The sequence below is a fragment of the Streptopelia decaocto genome, assembly GCF_964273445.1.
Source record: "Streptopelia decaocto genome assembly, chromosome: 2".
Lineage (NCBI taxonomy): Eukaryota > Metazoa > Chordata > Aves > Columbiformes > Columbidae > Streptopelia > Streptopelia decaocto.
The window spans coordinates 152,712,179-152,732,584 of record NC_138655.1 but is presented as its reverse complement, the minus strand read 5'-3'; the positions used below and the strand labels follow the sequence as shown (position 1 = coordinate 152,732,584).

The 20,406-nt window shown below is 40.3% G+C and overlaps 1 protein-coding gene across 9 annotated transcripts in view; it reads right to left on the bottom strand.

The window, feature by feature from the left end:
* The window catches only part of DIP2C (disco interacting protein 2 homolog C), a 326,391-nt gene that overhangs the window by 69,079 nt on the left and 236,906 nt on the right, over positions 1–20,406 (bottom strand). For all 9 annotated transcript variants that reach the window (XM_082043979.1, XM_082043982.1, XM_082043981.1 and 6 more), the window contains 10 exons: positions 14,974–15,097; positions 14,282–14,391; positions 12,833–12,935; positions 12,415–12,479; positions 10,619–10,712; positions 10,386–10,505; positions 9,477–9,591; positions 4,648–4,787; positions 2,913–3,049; positions 533–741 (listed from right to left, as the gene is read on the bottom strand). In XM_082043979.1, the coding sequence (XP_081900105.1) occupies positions 533–741; positions 2,913–3,049; positions 4,648–4,787; positions 9,477–9,591; positions 10,386–10,505; positions 10,619–10,712; positions 12,415–12,479; positions 12,833–12,935; positions 14,282–14,391; positions 14,974–15,097 (1,217 nt within the window). The remainder of the gene's footprint in view (positions 1–532; positions 742–2,912; positions 3,050–4,647; positions 4,788–9,476; positions 9,592–10,385; positions 10,506–10,618; positions 10,713–12,414; positions 12,480–12,832; positions 12,936–14,281; positions 14,392–14,973; positions 15,098–20,406) is intronic.

Sequence of the window (20,406 nt, the reverse complement as noted above, 5' to 3'; positions counted from 1 at the left end):
ACTAAATTTGGGTCACACCAAGGTTGTTGTGGTGTTGTATAACAACCAGCATAAGCATGTTCTTTGGCTCCATCTCAGAAGAAAGTAATTGCAACATCATTTTGTGAGAGGTCTGCCATGGGATCAAGTGTGAGCACGTTACGGCATTAGGCCTTTCAGAAGCTTTAGAGGTCTCCTGCTCAGTTTCAGCACATTGTGAAGACCACACAAGGAACCGCTGTCATCTTCAAGAACTTCAGTGTCAGGCATACTGAAAATGTTGAAGTCAGACAGAAAGGATCCTGTTGAGTCAACACCTTCAGAATTAACCAGCTGTTCAACTGGAAATTTTAATAATCACAGTTTCGGACCCTGGTGTCTAAAGTCTGCCTCAACACTGCGTTATGCTTCCCTCTGTTGTCTCCTGGTTCTAGCGATATGAACAGAAACAATGCAAGTTAGGCACCGCCTTCCGAAAGCATCTGGGGTCACCTACACCTGGTCTAAGCCATATACGGATTTCTACATAACATCAGAAAAGAAAGGATCAAACCTTCCCCTGTAGACAAATTTCATTGGTTCCACGGCCAGTGCTGTTGCTACGATGTCATCAGCATTATGTCTTCTTCCACTGACCACCATCAAACCATCCATTTTGCCAATAACAAAGACAAGTCCACCTGGTCCTATAAAGCCTAGCAGTCCGGTCCTTATAAAAGGATATTCAGTGATAGGTCCACCAGAACTGGTCATAGGAAACACCTGTAAGACAGAGAAACAGAAATCTTCAATTCTATACACAGAGATCATGCTGCAAAATATCTCAGGCGTGTGTTCTCAGATGGCTCTTCTGGAATGAAGTAAATAGGTCACTGGTGATGCTCTTTACTCTTCACTGGCCATAAAGGGAGTGTCAGGAAACTTCTAGGCTGGTGTGTATAATTTGTTACCTGAATTCCAGCACATTCAATCCCACTCTGTTTACCATCCACATTTTCCCTAACCATGGCTCTGTAAATCATTTATGACCTTAAAAAAAATAAAAATCAACATAAGCGCTATTGAACGAAAAAAGAAATGCTGTGCAGAGTGCGGCTGACCTGAGGTGCTATGCGCAGGTTACCTGAGATTAAATCATAAACATTACAGTACCTCATGCTCATTTGCAGAACAGTACAGAAAAATATGTGGGCTAGAAGTGAAGTATTTTAAGGTACCGTACATTAATGACTCTTGCAGCTGACCACATTTTTATCTAAGGTCAATTAACTCCTCACACTACCAGTGATGATGCCTTTTGTAGCACATCTAAAAGTGAAAATACAGCCCTACACAGAGCCTTTCTAAATGTCTGAACACCAGACACGCACGTGACTTCCACGGGAGAGATTTCCACTGGCACATGAGCCACTTCGAGCTGCGTTGTGACACAACATTTCCCTGCCACCTCTTCGTTAAACTACAATAGTCTAAAGGCAAGTTATTTAAGACAATGGCAAGTGGAAGACCATGGCTGTACAGTGTCCTTTAAAGCTCATATAAAAAGAAAGGTCAAATTCTGCTGTCAGATGCCCATGGGTGACTCTTACTGAACAGATTTAATGCTCTTATATACTCAGCCATAATTCATTTCAGGAACACAAAACTCTTTGACTCTCTAATACGTGCAACATTAATTACACAGTAAAACAGAAAGGAGACCTACTTGGAGAGGGCTCCTAAGAACGTGCTTAACTTTAAAAATAAATGGTCCTGCTCACTCAATGGCAATTTATTTGCTTACCATTAGAAATAAGTCTAAATCTGTCTAAATGTGCTGTTAAACTGCAGAACCAGTTATGAATTAAGAATGATTTTACAATTACAGCAAGTACTACAAAATGAATATAAGTACCTTTCTACCCTGAAATACATCAAATCTTGGATTATCATTCACACTGGGTATTGCCCATTGTACCTGTACCACAGTAATCAGCTATCAACAAATTTCAGATCAGAACAGCATAGTAGGATTCCTGGCTTCAATAACAGGATGGAGAATCATATCCACTAGTCTCCATTTAATGTATAGCATTTAAAACACTCAGATCTGCATTCTGCAGGAGATATTAGTCATGTTTGGTCTACTAGAAACGGTAATACCAGAGCATTTATTAAGGGAAATGTAGATGTATTTTTCTTAACTATTTTCTCAAATATTCAAAGCAAAAAGGATCAAAACCTAATAAAAATCTCAGATCATTTGTTTAGTATTTTTCTGATTTGTTGAGCCTGCTATACTGGCTTCAGCAGAAGTTAATGACAACAAGTGAGCAGGTACAACAGAGCTATCAATACAGATGTCTGCATTGGGGCTGAAACCTACTGGAAAACAGATTCCACAAAGCAAAAAGGCGTTTGCCTGAGGCAATTCAAACAAAAGCAGGTGGGGACTAATTAGGAAAAGGTATCTTCGGTATTCAGATACTTCTTGAAGAGCACATCTGTCAGGATTCTGTATAAATGCAAGCCTTTAATACTGGCTGAGTTGTGGAAATGTTGGAAAGTGCTTTTCAAAGATACCCAGCAGCCTCCCTACTGGTTGCAACCATCAAACTGTGCACATAGTTAGCTCGTAGACTTGTTCAGTATTACCTTTTGAACTCTTTCTTCCTGCTTTCCTTTGGATTATTTCAGCCCCTGGTATCTTCTTTCAAAATTAAAGTAAAAGCTCTTCAGAGCCAAAACTAAACCCACATAAAGATCTGCTATTGCACTTAATGAAATGGGTTTCAGTGCAGATTATCTGGCTAGAGTACAGGTCCCAAGCCACATGCATTGATTATTATTACTATTCTGATACCATTACTATCAATATTTTATGTCAAATCTTATCTCAAAGTAGAAAAAGTTAACAAGGAAGGATTTTATAGAGCATTTTTTGGTCAGCTTACCTCAAAAGTATTTTTGGTCATGCCCGAGAGTCCATAATATGATGTACCCGTTGCAATAGCACACACACAAAGTTCCCCTATTTCATCTGTTTTACAAAGCTGAGGAATCCCATCTGGCTTCACTGAACACATTATAGCTGGAAGGAGAGAAAAGTACTTTAAAAAATATTATGAAATGAGCTACAGAATAACATAAATGCTGTGGGAAAGACATCACAGTGGAGTTGACATAAACAAATAAATTATATGTAGACCAACGTCTAATATTTGTGTTCTCAAACATGAAGCTCTTCAACATTATAAATGTTATTTATATTATAAATACTATTTATTCAAAGAATGCAAAGATCTTTATGTAAACTCAGTCTTTACACTGATAACAAAACCTAATTTGCCTTGCTCTCTAAAATTTCAGTTGTTTTGTAATATTGCTGTGAAATGTGATTGTTCTCCCAGTTTTGCATACTGAAGAGCAGATTTGCTACAGTCAGTGTAAAATGAAGTACCCCAATGGAGTTCTTGATAATAATTTTACTGCCAGGGAGGCAGGCAACCAGGAAATCCACCTCTCCCAAAGTAGCAAGTAACACCATACCAAAGATGAAGATATTCTAGCAGCCTCGTATGATGGTTTTACTATGAATTTATCAGAGCTCAGACTCTCCCTGGTCTTACAGGACTGCAGAGACGGCAGGAGCCGAATGGGAGGGATTAGAAAGCACTGGTCTGAGGAAGAAGCACTATTTCATGTGTCAGCTGTGTGAATAAGAATCAGGTACGCCGCTTTAGCTGCAATCCCTGGAGCTGGAGTCCAGCATGTGTAAATTTTGCATGTGGAAAGAGGATATGATGAGCAAGGGAGACGAGAAATGAATCAGTATGACTCTTAAGTACAATTGTAAAGAATCTTGAATGACCTTTCTGTCACTCTGAGAATAAACAGGAGTGTGCACTTTTATTAAAACAATCAGAATGTAGTATGAAGTGCAAGATGGTACATCTACAATAATATCTTAAATGAAAAACTATTAGACAACAACCAATCTTATCTTCCTTTATTTCAAGTGGTTCAACTGAAATTGTATAAGATGCATCAGTATGTTGTATTCCTTTGGTGCATAACAGACATTCTTTTATGAAAAACTACAGTTTTCTCCTTTTCTAATCTCTATAACATCTCATTTAAAATCTAGCTCTCTTATGAAAAATCTTATCTTCATCTTTAGAATATATACTTTGAATTTATCAACATGAACTGTTCAGTCATACCTCCTCTTTCTCATAATGGGGTGATAGCACAAGATCTTTGGAAAAACATTCTTCAAGCCTTCAGAGAGCAATTTTATTGATCCTTAGCATAGGTTATGAAAAATTTCACTACCGAGTCTCATCTGGGTCAGGCTTATGGATATTTACAGCTTCCAAACATCAGAATCCAACCTCTTTATTCTCTGTACCAGTACCTCACAGTTAAGGAATGGATGTTCTGATGTGGTGACCGGTTGTTTAAAGCACACCGCTAACACGAGTAAAGACAGACACTGAGGGAAATGGAGAGAGGAAATCTTGGGATTTCCAAACCATCAAGGTTTACAAGGTAATGCTTTTGGACTAAAATGTTTTCAAGTACAACATATTCTAATCCCAAAGCTTGCAAAGTATGCCCACCTATGACTTTCTCCAGCTAATTACTTAAACGGATGAATCACAGTATGTTTCAAAGGAAGTTCCTTACCTCCTGGCATCACTAAGCCAACATCCTGGACAGTCAGAACAGAAAGCTTTTCTTCAGAGTCCACTCGAATCACTCCGTAAGTGAGACCATGCATGGACAGAACTCCTCTGCCCGGAGGCTGGTTGCTGTCATCTGTTGGCCTGCAACCATGGGTTGGAACATCAGTGAACTAGCAGGCAGCCGTAAGTGAATTCTTAACAGACTACTATTGCAAATACTCCTCTGTTTGAGAGTTTAATATTTCACCTTCTTTTTTCCCCTACTAGACCTGACAGAATCCTGTTTTGCAGTAATTTCTGAGTAATTTTGTCTGTCAACTCTCTCATATATATGGGGCTGCCGAGACGAAAGTAACACCTAACGTTTACCCAAAACAACTTGTATTTAATTTTCAGATAGGTTCATAAAGGTTGTTTGATTACCCAAGTAAAGGCCTTTTGCGTTGTTTTAAACATACCGAAAGGCAGTGCAGATGATGTGGAGGGAAACTGCACTCTACATATTTGGAACTTATCAGTAAATTACTTGATAAACCGTGTTACCTACTTTGGGGTGACCTAGGAGAATGAACTCACCTGTCAGACTAAATGCCCAACTCTAGCACACTGGTATCAAACCCAAGATTAGTGTACAAGTATGCTGTGTTTAAATCACAGATATGACTACCCTCTCCCAATATTTAAGCATTTAAAATCAGTAAGCAGAAGAAATTAGATTGTAACAGACTCACTGCAAAACATCTGTGGAAGCTGCAAGGACTTCACCATCTCTGTTCTAGCGCATATAATTGAACTCTTCCTATTCTAATTTACGCCATGAAAATTAAAACAAATTACACCTTCATGGTCAAACTGTTGTGGATGTGGACTCTTTGTAATGCCTGTTTGCTCAGATTCACCACCGACACGCCATACAATTCCACGGCATCAGCACACACTGTCTGTCAGCTTGTTCCAATATAAAACCACCTGCTGTATCAGTACAACTGTATGTATGTAGAGTGAGCCTTGAGCAAACAGATGTTAACGTATGCAAGTTACTAAGTCAAGGGAATATGTCAGGGCTTTTCATGTCAGGGAAGATTCTTACACTGTCCTGCATTTTAAAATGTGAAACTGGAAGGTAACGTGATGCTGATTGGAGTATGGATAATGCATCCATGTAGATAGATAGCCAGACTCCAGCTATTTTCAAGATGGATAAAAAAGCCAACTTTTAGTTCAAGATCGTGCATTTTTCCTAAATAGTCCATTTTAACATAACCATTTTTTATCAGCTAATGTCCTTCTATATGACATTTCTCCTCTACTGTGCTTGAAGTACTAGATGGGCTTTGGCCAAGTACACTCACGTAAGCCTTGCAGCGATCTGCACTATAAATTTCAATTAATAGGTTTTACAAAGCATATTTCTCAAGTGACGGTGTCAACAAAGAAGGATGTGGGCACGCCTGAAAACGCATTAGAGCATAATAAATGGTGCTAGTAAACAAGCAGCTGTGATAAATAACATTCCCATCATGTAAAGGGAACTTTTAGCGAGATTATTGATCAATTTCTTCTCACCCTTGCTCCCCAAAACACACATTTTACTGCTCATGAGAAGAAAAGTCTCTTGCAGGCACACGCAGCTTCTCACAACCTTCTGGGTGCAGGGGCCATCTAGATTTTCATCACAGCATCACATACCTTTTCTTGCATCACTTATCACACCCAAGACTGCCAAAAAGTGCAGGTGAGGCTGTGAGAGCCACCAGCTGTGGACAGGCTGGGGTGCTGGGGAGGGAAGCTGCAGGTACAAGGCCGGCAAGGACCACGGTGGGGGACTGGCCAGTGGAGCTACACTTGCAGTGGCCTGAGCTGAGACAACAGCTTTGCCTAACAACAGGTTAGTGAGAAGCACCGTGCAATGGCAGCAGGTGTGCAGATGCAATATCTGGCATCTTATTTTGTCCTGTGTATTGCGCCAGGGAAGGTTCAGATTGGACATTAGAAAACATTTCTTCACAGAAGGGGTTGTCAGGCGTTGGAACAGGCTGCCCAGGGCAGTGGTGGAGTCACCATCCCTGGAGGGTTTAAAAGGCATATAGACGAGGTTCTTAGGGCCATGGTTTAGTGCCAGAGTTAGGTTATGGTTGGGCTTGATGATCTTAAGGGTCTCTTCCAACCAAAATGATTCTGTAATTCTACGATATCACATTTTTAATTTTCTTTACGCATTCAATATTTCTAATACTGGATTTGAAATTCTGTAAAACTGTTTGCAAGACAGAGATAAATCCTTTGATTAAGGCAGGAGCAACTAAACAAAGGCATAATTCCACTTACCTCATATACTAAGTAAATTTGGCTTAAACCACCAGACAAACCTACCCCTTTAGTTTCCTTAACCATTAAAGAAGGACAATGTGCCTCTACTCCAAAGCTGATTTGTTCATACTGAGTAGCTGTAGAGTATTTTGAGAACAGTTACTGCTGCCATTTACAGGCATAATCTATTTCACCTCTATTTTTTGCCAGTCATTTAAATGGGTAAAGACCTGTTCTTAAACTTTTGCACTCCCTTAAGCAAGTGGGTTCAGACTGATATGCAGGAAACGAAAGGGAAATATCATAAAGAATTATTTGCATGACATATTCCTTTAAATATTAGGCTTTATGATTCAGCTCCAAGGCTAAAGTACCTTTTAGTCTGTTACTGACTGCCTTTTCCTAAACTATCAGGGTATTTCAACTGAGAACTGGTTTTGTTACTCATCCTTGGAGGAAGATCAGTAAAAATACACCACAGATTTTGAAAGCTGGAGCATTAACAGGGAGCAATCTGGATCTGTGCTCTGCAGGGAGTCATTTTAATGCATATTTCAGCTGTAACTCTTTGGAACTTGTATGATAACGACTTTACTGTCAGTGGAGATGGCTTGAATAAAGTGAAAAATACTAAAGCTTCCAAGTTCAGCTGGTATTATCCTACCATTAAACAGACTTCAAAAAAAAGAGATACGTGTTCAGTAACATTCACTGTAGTAAGAACTGCTCTATAATTACACAGTGAGGCACTGAAGATAAAAATGCCTTTTTTTTTTTTTTTAATTATCCACTATTTTATGTGCTAATATATTTTTTTTTATGTAAGCTTTCAGTGCTAGGGAATTTGAAAGTGAACCTCTAGTGATTCAGATGGTTACTAGCATAGACTTTAAGTCTAGAAAGGGCACAGCACCACACCATTCTCCCTTATGAAGAAAGGCTGAGGGAGCTGGGGCTCTTTAGCTTGGAGAAGACTGAGGGGTGACCTTATTAATGCTTATAAATATATAAAGGGTGAGTGCCACAAGGACGGAGCCAGGCTCTTCTTGGTGGCAAACAATGATGGGACAAGGGGTAATGGGATCAAGCTGGAACACAAGAGGTTCCACTTAATTTTGAGAAGAAACTTCTTCTCAGTGAGGGTGACAGACACTGGAACAGGCTGCCCAGGGGGGTTGTGGAGTCTCCCTCTCTGGAGACATTCAAAACCCGCCTGGACATGTTCCTGTGCGACCTCACCTAGGCGTTCCTGCTCCAGCAGGGGGATTGGACTGGATGATCTTTTGAGGTCCCTTCCAATCCCAAACATACTGAGATACTGTGATATTGAGTTTTCCCACTCCATAACCTGTGACCTGGGGCAGATTTTCCAGGGGTAGTGTAGGAAATGAAAACCCTCTCCTCTTAACCTGTGCTCAGCACGAGCGACGTCCCCTGCCCATCCACCTCCTCTCTGCACCGACAAGCAAGAGCTCATTCCAAGGGAGTGCGGGTCTGCACAGCCTGTGGCAGGGAAACCCATCACAAGGGAAAACCAATGTAGTCCTTGGTACCAAGCTGAGAACAAGCTGGTGGAGCTGAATGAAGGGCTCTCTGAGATCCTGGAGTTCACAGAAAGACCACTAACCTGGACAGGACACATCCCTCCTGGAGAACTTTCGGCTGCTTCAAGCTAATAATGAGGTGGCTGAAAGTCAACCACACTCTTGGCCTCATGCCTTTCTTCCTGTGATGTTTCATTAGAACACTAAATGAAAACCTAATTAAATTTCACTTGGACAGTGTATTTTAAACTCTGCAGCAGGAAGTATTTTATTTAATGCTATTACAGTGCTTTACACTTTTATACTGCGTGTTTTAACATGTGAAACAATTATAAACGGCTGTAAAAATCGGAATTTAAAAACAAAGCACCTACTGTTCAAGGAACAATTTTTGGAGAACTCCGCCAAACCAGACAACAGTTATGCCATTTACTGAGTGCTGTAACACTAATGACAGGGGACTGCTGCATACTGACATTCGTGTACATAAGGCTTACCACTTTTACTACAATTTATCCATTTTATTTCTAGGCACAAACCCTCCAGACTCAAAGGGAATTTCCAGATGATTACTGAGAGTCTAAGAATGGTTAAAAAGCATCAGTCAGCCAAAACCAACCTGCAGAATGTCATAATTCTCTTTAAACAGACTACTTTAAAGCATGATTTTCCTTGATAGCAATTCTACTTAAATCCCCACACTTTAATTAATTTTATGCTTACGATGGCATTTTCCCACTTCTTTCTACAAAATTAGCTATTTCATTGAAAATCAGATAAAATGTCAGAAATGGGAACTATACTACAAAGCACTCTGAAGTTAAACTAATACTCCAGAAATTCTTTTTGTCTTCTTCGGACATAAACAAAATGATTACTGAAAATGTCATTCAGCAGTTAAGTCTGCAGGTTCATATTTGGAATACATTTTTCATTTCTTTTCAAATGGCCACATACATTTGGTGTGACACCGTACCTTCGAATGGCCACAGTGAGAGCTTCTGGAGAACTAGCGCAGGGACAAATGACCTCCTGTCTCAGACCTTTACTTTGGAAGACATTGAGAAATGCATCACAGGAAGAAATGGACCCTGGGGTAAAGGAAAAAAAAATCAGAGGAGAAAACCAATTGGTTTCTGAAGTGATGCTATTCAAACTGCAAACTTAGTATCAAATATATACGCTTTTCAGAAGAAAAAATATAAAATGGATCCATGTCTACCCAGAAAGAAGTCATAGCTGCTACAACTATATATGTCTATTTACAGTTGTCTACACGTACAGAGAATAAAGACTGATTTTTGAGCATTAAGTCCTCTCACTATGCTCATGCAGAAATGCCATTACTGCCAGATTTACAGTATGAATTTCATTACACTTTTCTTTTTTAGGATGAGATTAATTAAAGATCTAGTTCAGAAGCTCAAAGAAAAACTACTACAAACAAGAAAAACACCTATACCTTGGTGTCTTAAATAATACAGGGAAACAGTTGATGCCATTGTCACGAAGTGATCCAGATGTGGTTCTCTAGGCTAGTGTACTACCCTAAAATTCTAAGTTACTTCTGCATCCGAGCGCCATCATTCAGAAATGTTCTGATCCTTTCTATAGCTTAAGGTTATTTACTTCAGTTTTTAACACTGTCATGTTAAACTAAACTCGATTTACTGCAACTTATGTTATATGGAATATCAAGTTTGCTTCAGGTTTAGTTGAAGAAAAATATATGTAAAGAAATCCAAAATTAATTACTGTTTCTATAAATATCATACAGTTTGCAGTAAACAAGCCCTACACTTTGTAAATATTTTAGCTAAGATGACTGAAGATTGAAACTTTAAATGCAAAACAGGAAACACTCCTTATTCCCCACAGGCCTTACATGGGTTTGCACCATCAGCCACTATCAGCATCCGCAGGGAGGAGAGGTTGATGTCCCTCTGATCTCGATGTGCCACCAATGCCCAGTGCATGTCTCTGGATTTTACACAGGCAACTTTCGCTGCAATTAGAATGGGAAGATTACTAATACACCATATCAAAGCTATACAGCGGTATTACCAATTTGTGCTTTTGACTTTGACTATCAAGCATATTTCTATTCTTGGTCCTTACCTTTGTACTGACAGACTTTTTGTATCCATGACAGTGGATTCACTTTCATTAAGGAGTATGGAATACTTATAACATGCATCATGTTCATGACACTCTGAAATCAAATAAGATAAATGGGTTTAATACAGCAATCGTGGTAATTATTTACAGTGTGTTATGGGCAAGGACATCTATGCAAATCAATCTATGCTTTTTATTGTCAGTGCTGGTATTTATCTTTTCCTATCTAGCTTTCTACAGTAAGATGAAACAGACTAATGCTTTAATTAAGGATTAAGGATTTAGAATAACCAGATCATAATTTTGAGCAGTACTGAAAAAAATGAAACCGATTTTATTTCTACTTACACTCTAAACAACTCACTTGAAATAGAAAAAAAAAAAAACCAATATTGGATGAACCATATATGCATGTTTGCTATGTAGGTTAATATAATCCCTAAGTTTTCTGAACTTCAGTATATATGAAGACCCTTTACCAAAACTGACAAGTAACAGCACCATATCTCTCTAAAGAAATTCATGTCTGTGAAGACTGAAAAACTACTAATGGTAGTAGGGCACAAATTATTTAAAAGACAATAGACAGAGAAATTGGATTCACAGATTAAGCAGAGATCGATTTACTTTAACAGAAAATAAATGAAGGAGCTTTTAGTCCTTCTCCAGGTAGACTAATTCCAGTATTTTCAACAAGGTCATGAAAAGTTGCAGGAAGTTTAGAAAAAGCAGCTGAGTGAAACCCATGACAGATCCAAACCCACACTCCCAGTCTGAGGCAACTGCTTTAGTGATTTCTCAGTGTTACTATTCATCAAACAGGCTGTGAACGAGCTGCTGCATTACTTCTGTTACCATTCAGAAACATCTTGAGGACAATCCATCTCCACTCACAGCAGCTCAGGTTAAATACAGTATATGTTTTGGAAAACCTAGGCTTAAGAAAGGCAAAGTGTCTCTCTAGATTAGTCATCTAAACACTTGTAGAACTAGAAAAGATAGCTTTCTTTTCAGTCTGGCACAAGTGTAGGTACAGCAAAAGCACTTACAGGCATGTCATGTAACCACTGAAGATCATAGCAAGATTAATAGCAAAGGAAGGCATAGAAAAGCTCTATTCGATTATGGCTTTCAAATTCAGTGATAAAGATGCTTTTTTAAAATGAGAGGGCCTGTACATCCTGGGATGCCCAGACAGCAACCCCTCAAAACTTGGTATCTGTTCTTAAAATGACCAGTGAATGGCAAGTATTTTGTCAGCCACTGACTGCAGCAACACCTTTAGAAGCAATCCTTAAAAACATGTTAGCTGCCTCTCATGTCAATCGAGGAAGACATTCAAACAGCAAGTAGACAATTTATGCAATTTCAAGTATCAGAAATGTTTTAGTGTATGCAAAACCATCTGTTGGTGGGAGTTTTGACAGAGAAGCTAGTCAGTGGGAATATAGCTATGCCATTGGATCATATCTTTAGACAGGCAAGTATTCATTTTATTTGTTTCTGCTGTAAAGTCTGATCTCAAAATCACACATAAGTAAGATCAGAGTAACACAGTAAGAACGGGGCCAGAGTACTTGACATGATGCATAAAAATACACTGGCGTCTTTACTGTGTTCATTATGGGTAAGTGCACTAGCAGAAGATCATGGGTTTAAGTCACATATTTTTGCTTTCAAAGCAAAAAAAAATGTATTAAAAGAAACTGTAGGACATCCCAGTTTGTGACAGTAATAAGCATATAAGGTTAGTTTATTTTCAAACACTCACACAAAATCAGAAAAAACATACTTACTGTAAGAATCCCATGCCATAAACCAACATCCTTCTTGAAATCTAATACATTCACGATTGTTTCAGCTGTCCAACAAAAACAGAACATAGTTTATTTTTTAGAACATGGCACTGACCCAAGGCAAACCCACTCAAAAGGAGGAAGCTTCAGTATAACATGACTGATGATCTCAAAGCTTAACTTTCATAGTAAGTCTCCACTGCAGGATTTGTATTGGCTATGACATTATTTGTATGTCTCGTGAAGTTATTGTAAACGTGCACATATTTTATAAAACCAATGAAAAGAAAACCAGGTTTTTTAATCTAGAAGCCTTTGACACAGATCTGTGGAAAAGATAAGACAGGATCCTGATGAGAAACAAATCAGAGTTCACAGGTGATTTTTAAGGATGAAGCAAGGGCAGTGTACTCCATACCTTCTGTGTATCCACACGCCTGGGTCAGAGCTTGGCAGTGCGTCAGCAGCGCGATCCTCGTCACAGTCACCCCGAGCACGCTTCCATCTTTACAGGTTTTGTACTAAAAGAAATAAGCAGGGAATGTCAACATGAAATACTTGCCCTATTTCCATTATTTAATAGCTATGTTTAAAGTGTTTGCTATGGAGGTGAATGATGGACATATCTAATAACTCTATTTTAAGAAGGCAGCAGTACTGAGGAGTTTGGGAGGCATTTTTCTGTTAAAAGACACATTTTTTTGGATAGGCTTTCTCTTTTTGACTGAAGCTTCCCAGGCTTGTTATCAGAAATCCATCTGCTGTTTGAATACAAGCATTATGAAAAATAATTCTAACAATTCTGATCACGTTAATGACTGGAGGACTGGCTAGATTTAGCAGAGAATAACCTAGTTCAGTCTGCTTCATGTTCACGCTAGATTTTATAGGCCAACCAATAAACCTGAGCTTCTCCCTTCTGTGTCTTACAAGGAATGGGATAAGAGCTGAGAGCAGAATCCTTGCTGGGACCTGTTATAATAATCTATAGATATACAGTCTGAAATACACAAGCTCTTTGATCAGAAGAACATGAACAAATCATGAGAAAGCTGCATAAAGAGGAGGTTGGAGATCAATTCTGATGATTGCAGTAATTTCTGCAACTTTACTCAAGCGTTTGAAAACTACCAGTGGCAATTAAATTAAACATTTCTCTTCCTCCATGATGAAGATAATCAGCAAGATTGAAAATAGGGGTATCTCTGCTTCTGTAGTCCCGTGTCTGAGTGCATGAAGATAGGAAATACCTTTGCTCCGTTCACTTGAAGTTATTGCCTTTGAATAATCATTTAAATTCAATACTAAAGTCACTGAATTCAAGGCATTCAAGTCTATGCAGAAGTGGGAAAAAATAACGGAAAATAATAAATGAGAAAAATTAACAGCATTGCTAGTATTCCCTTCCTGATGCTGGTCTTTTTGGGGGGAGCACAACTCACAAAGCAGTAAGTGACAGGCAAGAATTTGAACAAAAAATTCCTTCTCTTTCAAAGGGTCTGAAGGTTGTGATATGAGAACTGAAGCTTCACTGTGAAACTTGCCATCTATCCATCCCAAAGCTACTGGACAAACCCACATTGTGAATAAGACTGAGACTGGTCAAGGCAAGTTTAATATAATATTGTGGCAGCCACATAGAAGACATAAAAACATTAACAACAGAAACCCCCAAAATGCAATTTAACATTTCATTAACTTTTCTGAAATCAATATCCACTATAATTTATTAGAAAATAGTACTTATTAACAGGCTAAACCAGGATGGTCTTCGCTTCTGTGACTAGTTAATGAATAACAATGTTTACCTAATCCAGAAGTGTCACATACAATCATTTGAGGAGAAAATGCATCTTCACTAACTCACCTCTATGTAAGCTGTGTCATTGTTTGCGTCCTTGATGTGTGGGAACCAGTCACGAGGTGGCTTGGAGAGGTGTTTAGACTCTGTGACAAACCACAGCAGCTTTGGCCAGCCTGAGGTACACAGAAAAGTCAGCTTTTGTTGAGTTTCTGCCGGCTAAGACAAGATAAAACTCCTCTATGCCAGAGTTCTCTTCCCAAATTCCTCTGTCACCATTTACTAAACATTGCTTCTTTTAAATGCCAGCACAGCACGGGAAACAAGATTTTCCATAACTGCTTTTTTAACACAGCTCTCCTGGCCTTCTCAGGCAATCCCTGAAGAAACGGCTGGGCAGCTGAAGCTGTTATTGACCCAAATGGTTTATGACCACTCTCCTGTCAGAGGTTACTGTCCCCACCACTAAGCTACAGCACTGAATCGTACGAATGCTTCTCATCTACTCCAGTCCTAAGCCTGTTGGTTTGATCTTGCCTGTGGGCACAGAGGATCTCAGCAGCAGTGGTGCTGCTGGGCAGCCCTGAGGACCAGGCAGTGACACACAGCGGGGCGAGCGCGTCCCCGCATCTGCGGCTGCTCCTCTGAAAAGTGCTTCATCACCGGCCTCATCCTCACCCACCGAAACTAAACAAGAGCAATGACTGTAATTGCAGTAAATGACCCATGTTATCCACGGCAAGCAAGGGTTGGCTTACCTTTAAACTGTGGTATCTCTCCTGTGGGGCTTTTGGGCAGTCCTTTATGGCATGCGTCGCTAGTCAAGGCCACAGTCACTCCACAGCTTCCAAGCAAAAAGCCTATTTGTTGACTTCCTGCATCCTAAGAAACATCAAAATAAAAGCAATACACAGAATTGATTAGAAGTGGTTGCAGGCTGAAAATGCTATTGTCCTTTGGCACATTATCTTGAGAGGAAAACAGTCTCTTTCCTTTACGCATCTTGGCTGATTAGCAAAATTCATTTGCACATTGACAAAGGAATTCCACAACCTAGACATCCTCTTGTCTGCAATAACATAAACCATGGAGAGAACTGAAGCCATCCAATGGCACCTGCCCTCACTTCTCTTCAGAAACCATGATGAGTGTCTGGGAGGAGCAGCTGATATGCCAGAGGGTTGTGCCATTCAGAGGGACCCCTGAAGAAACGGCCTGACAGGAACCTCACAAAGTTCCACAAAGGCAAATGCAAAGTCCTGCACCAGGAACAAGCCCCTGCACCAGCATGAGCTGGGGGCTGACTGGCTGGAAAACAGCTTTGTAGTAAAGGACCTGAGGGTCCTGGTGGATGCCAAGATGAATGTGATCCAGCAACATGCCATTGCACAAAGAAGACAAACGGTATCCTGGGCTGCGTTAGGCAAAATATTGCCTGCAAGTTGAGGGAGGGGATCCTTCCCCTCCACTCACTGTTGGTGAGGCACATCCTGAGTGCTGAGTCAGCGCTGGGCTTCCAAGTACAAGACATGGAGCTACTGGACAGAGTCCAGTGAAGGGCCACTATGCTAATTAAGGACTGAAGTATCTCTCCTGTGAGGAAAGACTGAGAGAGCTGGGACTGCTCAGCCTCGAGAAGAGAAGGCTCAGAAAGTGTCCTGGTTTTGGCTGGGATAGAGTTAATTTTCTTCCTAGAAGCTGGTATAGTGCCATGGTTTAGTATGAGAAGATTGCTGATAATACACTGATGTTTTGGTTGTTGCTAAGCAATGTTTAGAACCAGTCAAGGACTGCATAGTGAGGTGCACAAGAAGCTGGGAGGGACACAGCCAGGGCAGTTGACCCAAACTGGCCAAACATATATTCCATTCCATGTGACATCAAGCTCAGTATATAAACTTGGGGAGTTGGCCAGGGGGCAGCAACCACTGCTCAGGAACTGGCTGGGTATTGGCTGATGGGTGGTGAGCAACTGCATTGTGCATCACTTGTTTTATATATTCTGTTATTATTATTGTTATTTTTATTAATAATTATTATTTTTCCTTCCTGTCCTATTAAACTGTCTTTATCTTAAGCCCTGAGGTTTACCTTTTTCCTGATTCTTGGCCCCAACCCACTGGGGTGGGGGAAACGAGCAGATTGCTGTTGTATGGTCTTTAGCTGCCTGATGGGCTGAAGTGCAACGGGAGGAAACTCATCAATGTGTACAAACATCTGAAAGGAAGGTGTGAAGACCAAGCCAGGCGCTTTCCAGTGGTGCCCAGTGAAAGGACCCAAGGCAATGGGCCCAAACCGATGCAGAGGAGGTTCCCTCTGAACATCAGGAAACACTTCTTTACTGTGAGGGTGACTGGCACACAGGTTGCCCAGGGAGGTTGTAGAATCTATGTTCTTGAAGATATTAAAAAGCCACCTGCACATAGTCCTGGGCAACCTGCTCTAGGTGACCCTGCCTGAGCAGGTGAGCTGGACCAGACAACCGTCAGACATCCCTGCCAGCCTCAACCATTCTGTGATTCTGTGCCGATTCTAGGAAATAATACAGGTTATAGATGCTCCCAATTCGAGAAAGCTTTCAACCCTTAAGATGTTATGATGGGCATACAGTGGTGACAGTATCACTATTTATGCTGATCTAATCTGACTGTCAATAACCATTTCATTGAGTAGTTACAGACACATCTCAGGAGCACTACAGACAGTCAAGTGCCCATTAGAGAAAGTACATTACATTTTACTTTCATCAAGGGGATATAGGCAGTGAGGCTAAAAAGTCATGTAATGATTTTCAAGTCTAGGCCATAGCTGTTCTTTACAAGATGCTGTGCTTCTACAGCATTATATCTGCTTTATGCATAGTGTCTTGTCATGATTCTTTCATGAACTTTACATCTATCTACTAAGCTCTTCAACAGAGCAAAGCCCTAGATGTAAATGCATACAGAAGTATTAACCCTTTCTTCTCAGAATGATTCTACAGAAAATAGCCTACGGAGTCTTAAAAGATCAAATTAAAATATCTTTCAAATCAACCATAAAGCCCACTTAACCACAGAAGCAACCAGAAATACAGAACATTTGCCTTAATCCATTGATTTATTCAAAGCAAAACTGCATGATGGAAAGAAAGCCCCAAAGCCTATCTGACTAATTTTTAATGCAATTTTTATGTAGCCAAATAAAGCCATCTAAAATGGTGAAGCAACGAAATCAGAGGAAAGACAAATTACTTGTTTTCCATACCACCTCAAAATATGTATATGGCACCAGAACTTTTGATAGCTGAGCAAACAACGTGGGACAACAAACTGATCTGTCAAAACTATGCTATGTAACTCCTTCCATCAAGAATTACTGCATCTGCCTTTACTTCCTATAATCAGAATGCATTTAAAACCAGGAAAAATTGACAAGGTACCTTTTCAGGAAGGCTTTTTAAAATTAAGCTTGTGCATCCTCTTTTTCCAGTACAAAAACAGACAAGGAGAGTGATCTTTGGGCAACAGAGAATAATACTGGTGTATCCATGAATAACGTTTTGGGGAGCATGTTGTCAACCCCACTGCACCTGCCCCAGGAGGGCTTCCAGGACAAAAGGGCTTTGTCAAGTGTTACTGTCCTCACTGACTCTTGTGTTGACTGGTCCCTATCTGTGTTGTCAAACCCCGGGACAAATGCTTAGCCAGATCAGATCCTGGTTCCACATTAGGATGACACCTGGCAGCTCCACTCTTGAATTCTGCTCGGTGGAAGGAAATGCGGGTCCCTGACCAGCGCAGTTGAGACGGGTTTCCTTGGAGCTCCCTCAGAAGGAATGTCAGGAAGACGAGGGCTGGAGTGCTCCATGGAGAACATCGCTCCTTGAGCAAGACACAGCCTCTGAGACCTGCTACTCTACCATGTATAAAGGGAGGTCACTGGTTTATTAAAGTACCACATCCATACTAACATTACCCAAAATTTCCCACTAAATTCAAACTAAAAGATGGTTACCGATGTATGTACATGAACGACTTTCCAAATAGCACTTAAAAATGCAAACAAATTTCATAATTCAATGTAGCAACTGCATCCCTCTCAATTTAAAATTAAAAATAAAATGTTGTTGTAACTGTATGCCCTATAAAAGACTTCTAGCATATGGTCTCACCACTGTACCAAGAAAATGCTGATTCTCCAGCAATACAATTCCATTTCATGCAGGACTTATAAGCAGAAACTAACCTAATAAATTTCATTAAGAAATCTAACATACATAAAGCAGTAGAAAGTGTGGACCTTAGAGCATCAGCATATCATGGCTCTGGAGGATGCACCAGTTAAGAAACGATCTGTCAAGCTCTTCTTATAGCAAAACAAAACAACAGGAAAAGGAAACTCCTATTAACAGTTTAAGTTTTTTAGATAACACAGGCAAGAATGACTATGGTTCCACTTAGTGCCTTATCAACCGGTTTACAGCATGTCCACATAAATATTATTCATTTGTTTGTAATAGTTCACACACGAGTGGAAAGATCATGTACAGATTACTCAATATAACCTACTCACCTGCCACAGTTTCTAGTAATAGTCTGTTTTACATTAGGACAACCTCACCTCAAATAGCATTAAAACCTTCACCCCATTCTTTTCTGTACAGTCAATTCTTTCATTTGAAAGAACACGGGTAAAGAATTATGTGGCAGAACACTACCACAGGAGATGGGAAGAATTTCACCGTGCGTGGACAACACCCAGTGTGTTTTACAGACTTTGAAATCCTATGCCATGCCCTTAGTGTCCACACTAAATCCTGCCTTGCAAGACAAAATCAAGATGCTGAAGTTGAGCTACTGTGATAGACACTGTTCTCAACGGCCTTAGACGCTCCAGTTGAGGATCTCATGGTACAAACACAACCAAGCTTTCTGGCAGTCTGCTCGCCTGTGTCCATCATTTGCACTTCCAGTCTCAGTCTCACACCAAACTGGTTGTCACCACCCCTCGCCTGCTTCTGGTGGCTTCATCCTGACATAGAAGCAAGAAGTACTGCAGGGAACAGACAAATGCAAAGGGGTCGACATCCCTTGCCCCAAGCAGGTGCCCCTGTGATACCTGCTGCCCCACAGACACACTTGTTTCTAACTACTCCAGCGGTGTTGAGTTACTGGACTCACAGGCAGGAGGTGGAAGATCTGAAACCATCTCAAGCTGAGAGCCTTATACATCCCACAGACACACCGCAACCTTACCTGCACACCCAAGCACGCAAATATGATCATCTTTGCTGTTCCTAATACATGATGAGCCCAGAGCAGTCAGGACCTTGGGTAAAACGTGTAGGTTTGAAAAACGAAGTTTGAGTTGAGAATGTGTGAAGCATTCAAAGCTCCCATGTGGGCCAGGAAAAAGACTACTGACCTTAAAAGCATTGATTATTTCAGATTTCAGAGACAAGCTATTGGCATGTCTTTTGAGTAATGTAAAATATATGTCTGCACTGCTGGAAACTGCTTTGTAAGTAGAAAAAAAAAGAGAAATCAAATCATCTGCTGCTGAAACAAAAATTCCTCCTTCCCTATAAATAAAACCACTCTCTTGCCCATAAAGAAAATATACTTTCACGACACACTGTATTGTCAGCAGTGTTATTTGCTATTCTGGTAATTTATGCTAATCTGCCACTTTGGCAACCCCTCTGCTTGCCACAAACACTTAATTTTGCTGAATTTTGTGAGGGTAGAAAAAAACCTCAGGGAGCCAGTGGAGACCAGGTGAAACAACTCAACCAACACAGTCCCAACTGCACAGACAGAGACTTGCCAGCGATGCTCATTGTCAAATCCTCCACAATTCACAGTTTCAAATGACATGTAATGCAGGTGGAAGGCAAAAGATAGAGCTGAGGTATTGTAGCATGAGGTTTGAGACCAATTGCTGACTTTGGAACTATCATTTTACATTTCTTGAAGGTGCAGCACTTGCTGAGGTACGAAAAATGAGGTCTGCATAGCTTTAGACTATGCCTGCACACACCTAGAGAGATCAATGTTTCAGATGAAGCGAGCCGGAAATCCTCTCTGCTGTAGGTAGCCGTTCATGGTTCTCTAAAGACTTTTATTAAAGGTTCCCTAAAGGTTTTCACCAGTACCTGGAGGCAAATTGTCTTCTTTCTGCTGCGGAGAGTGATAATTCATTGTCGGGAT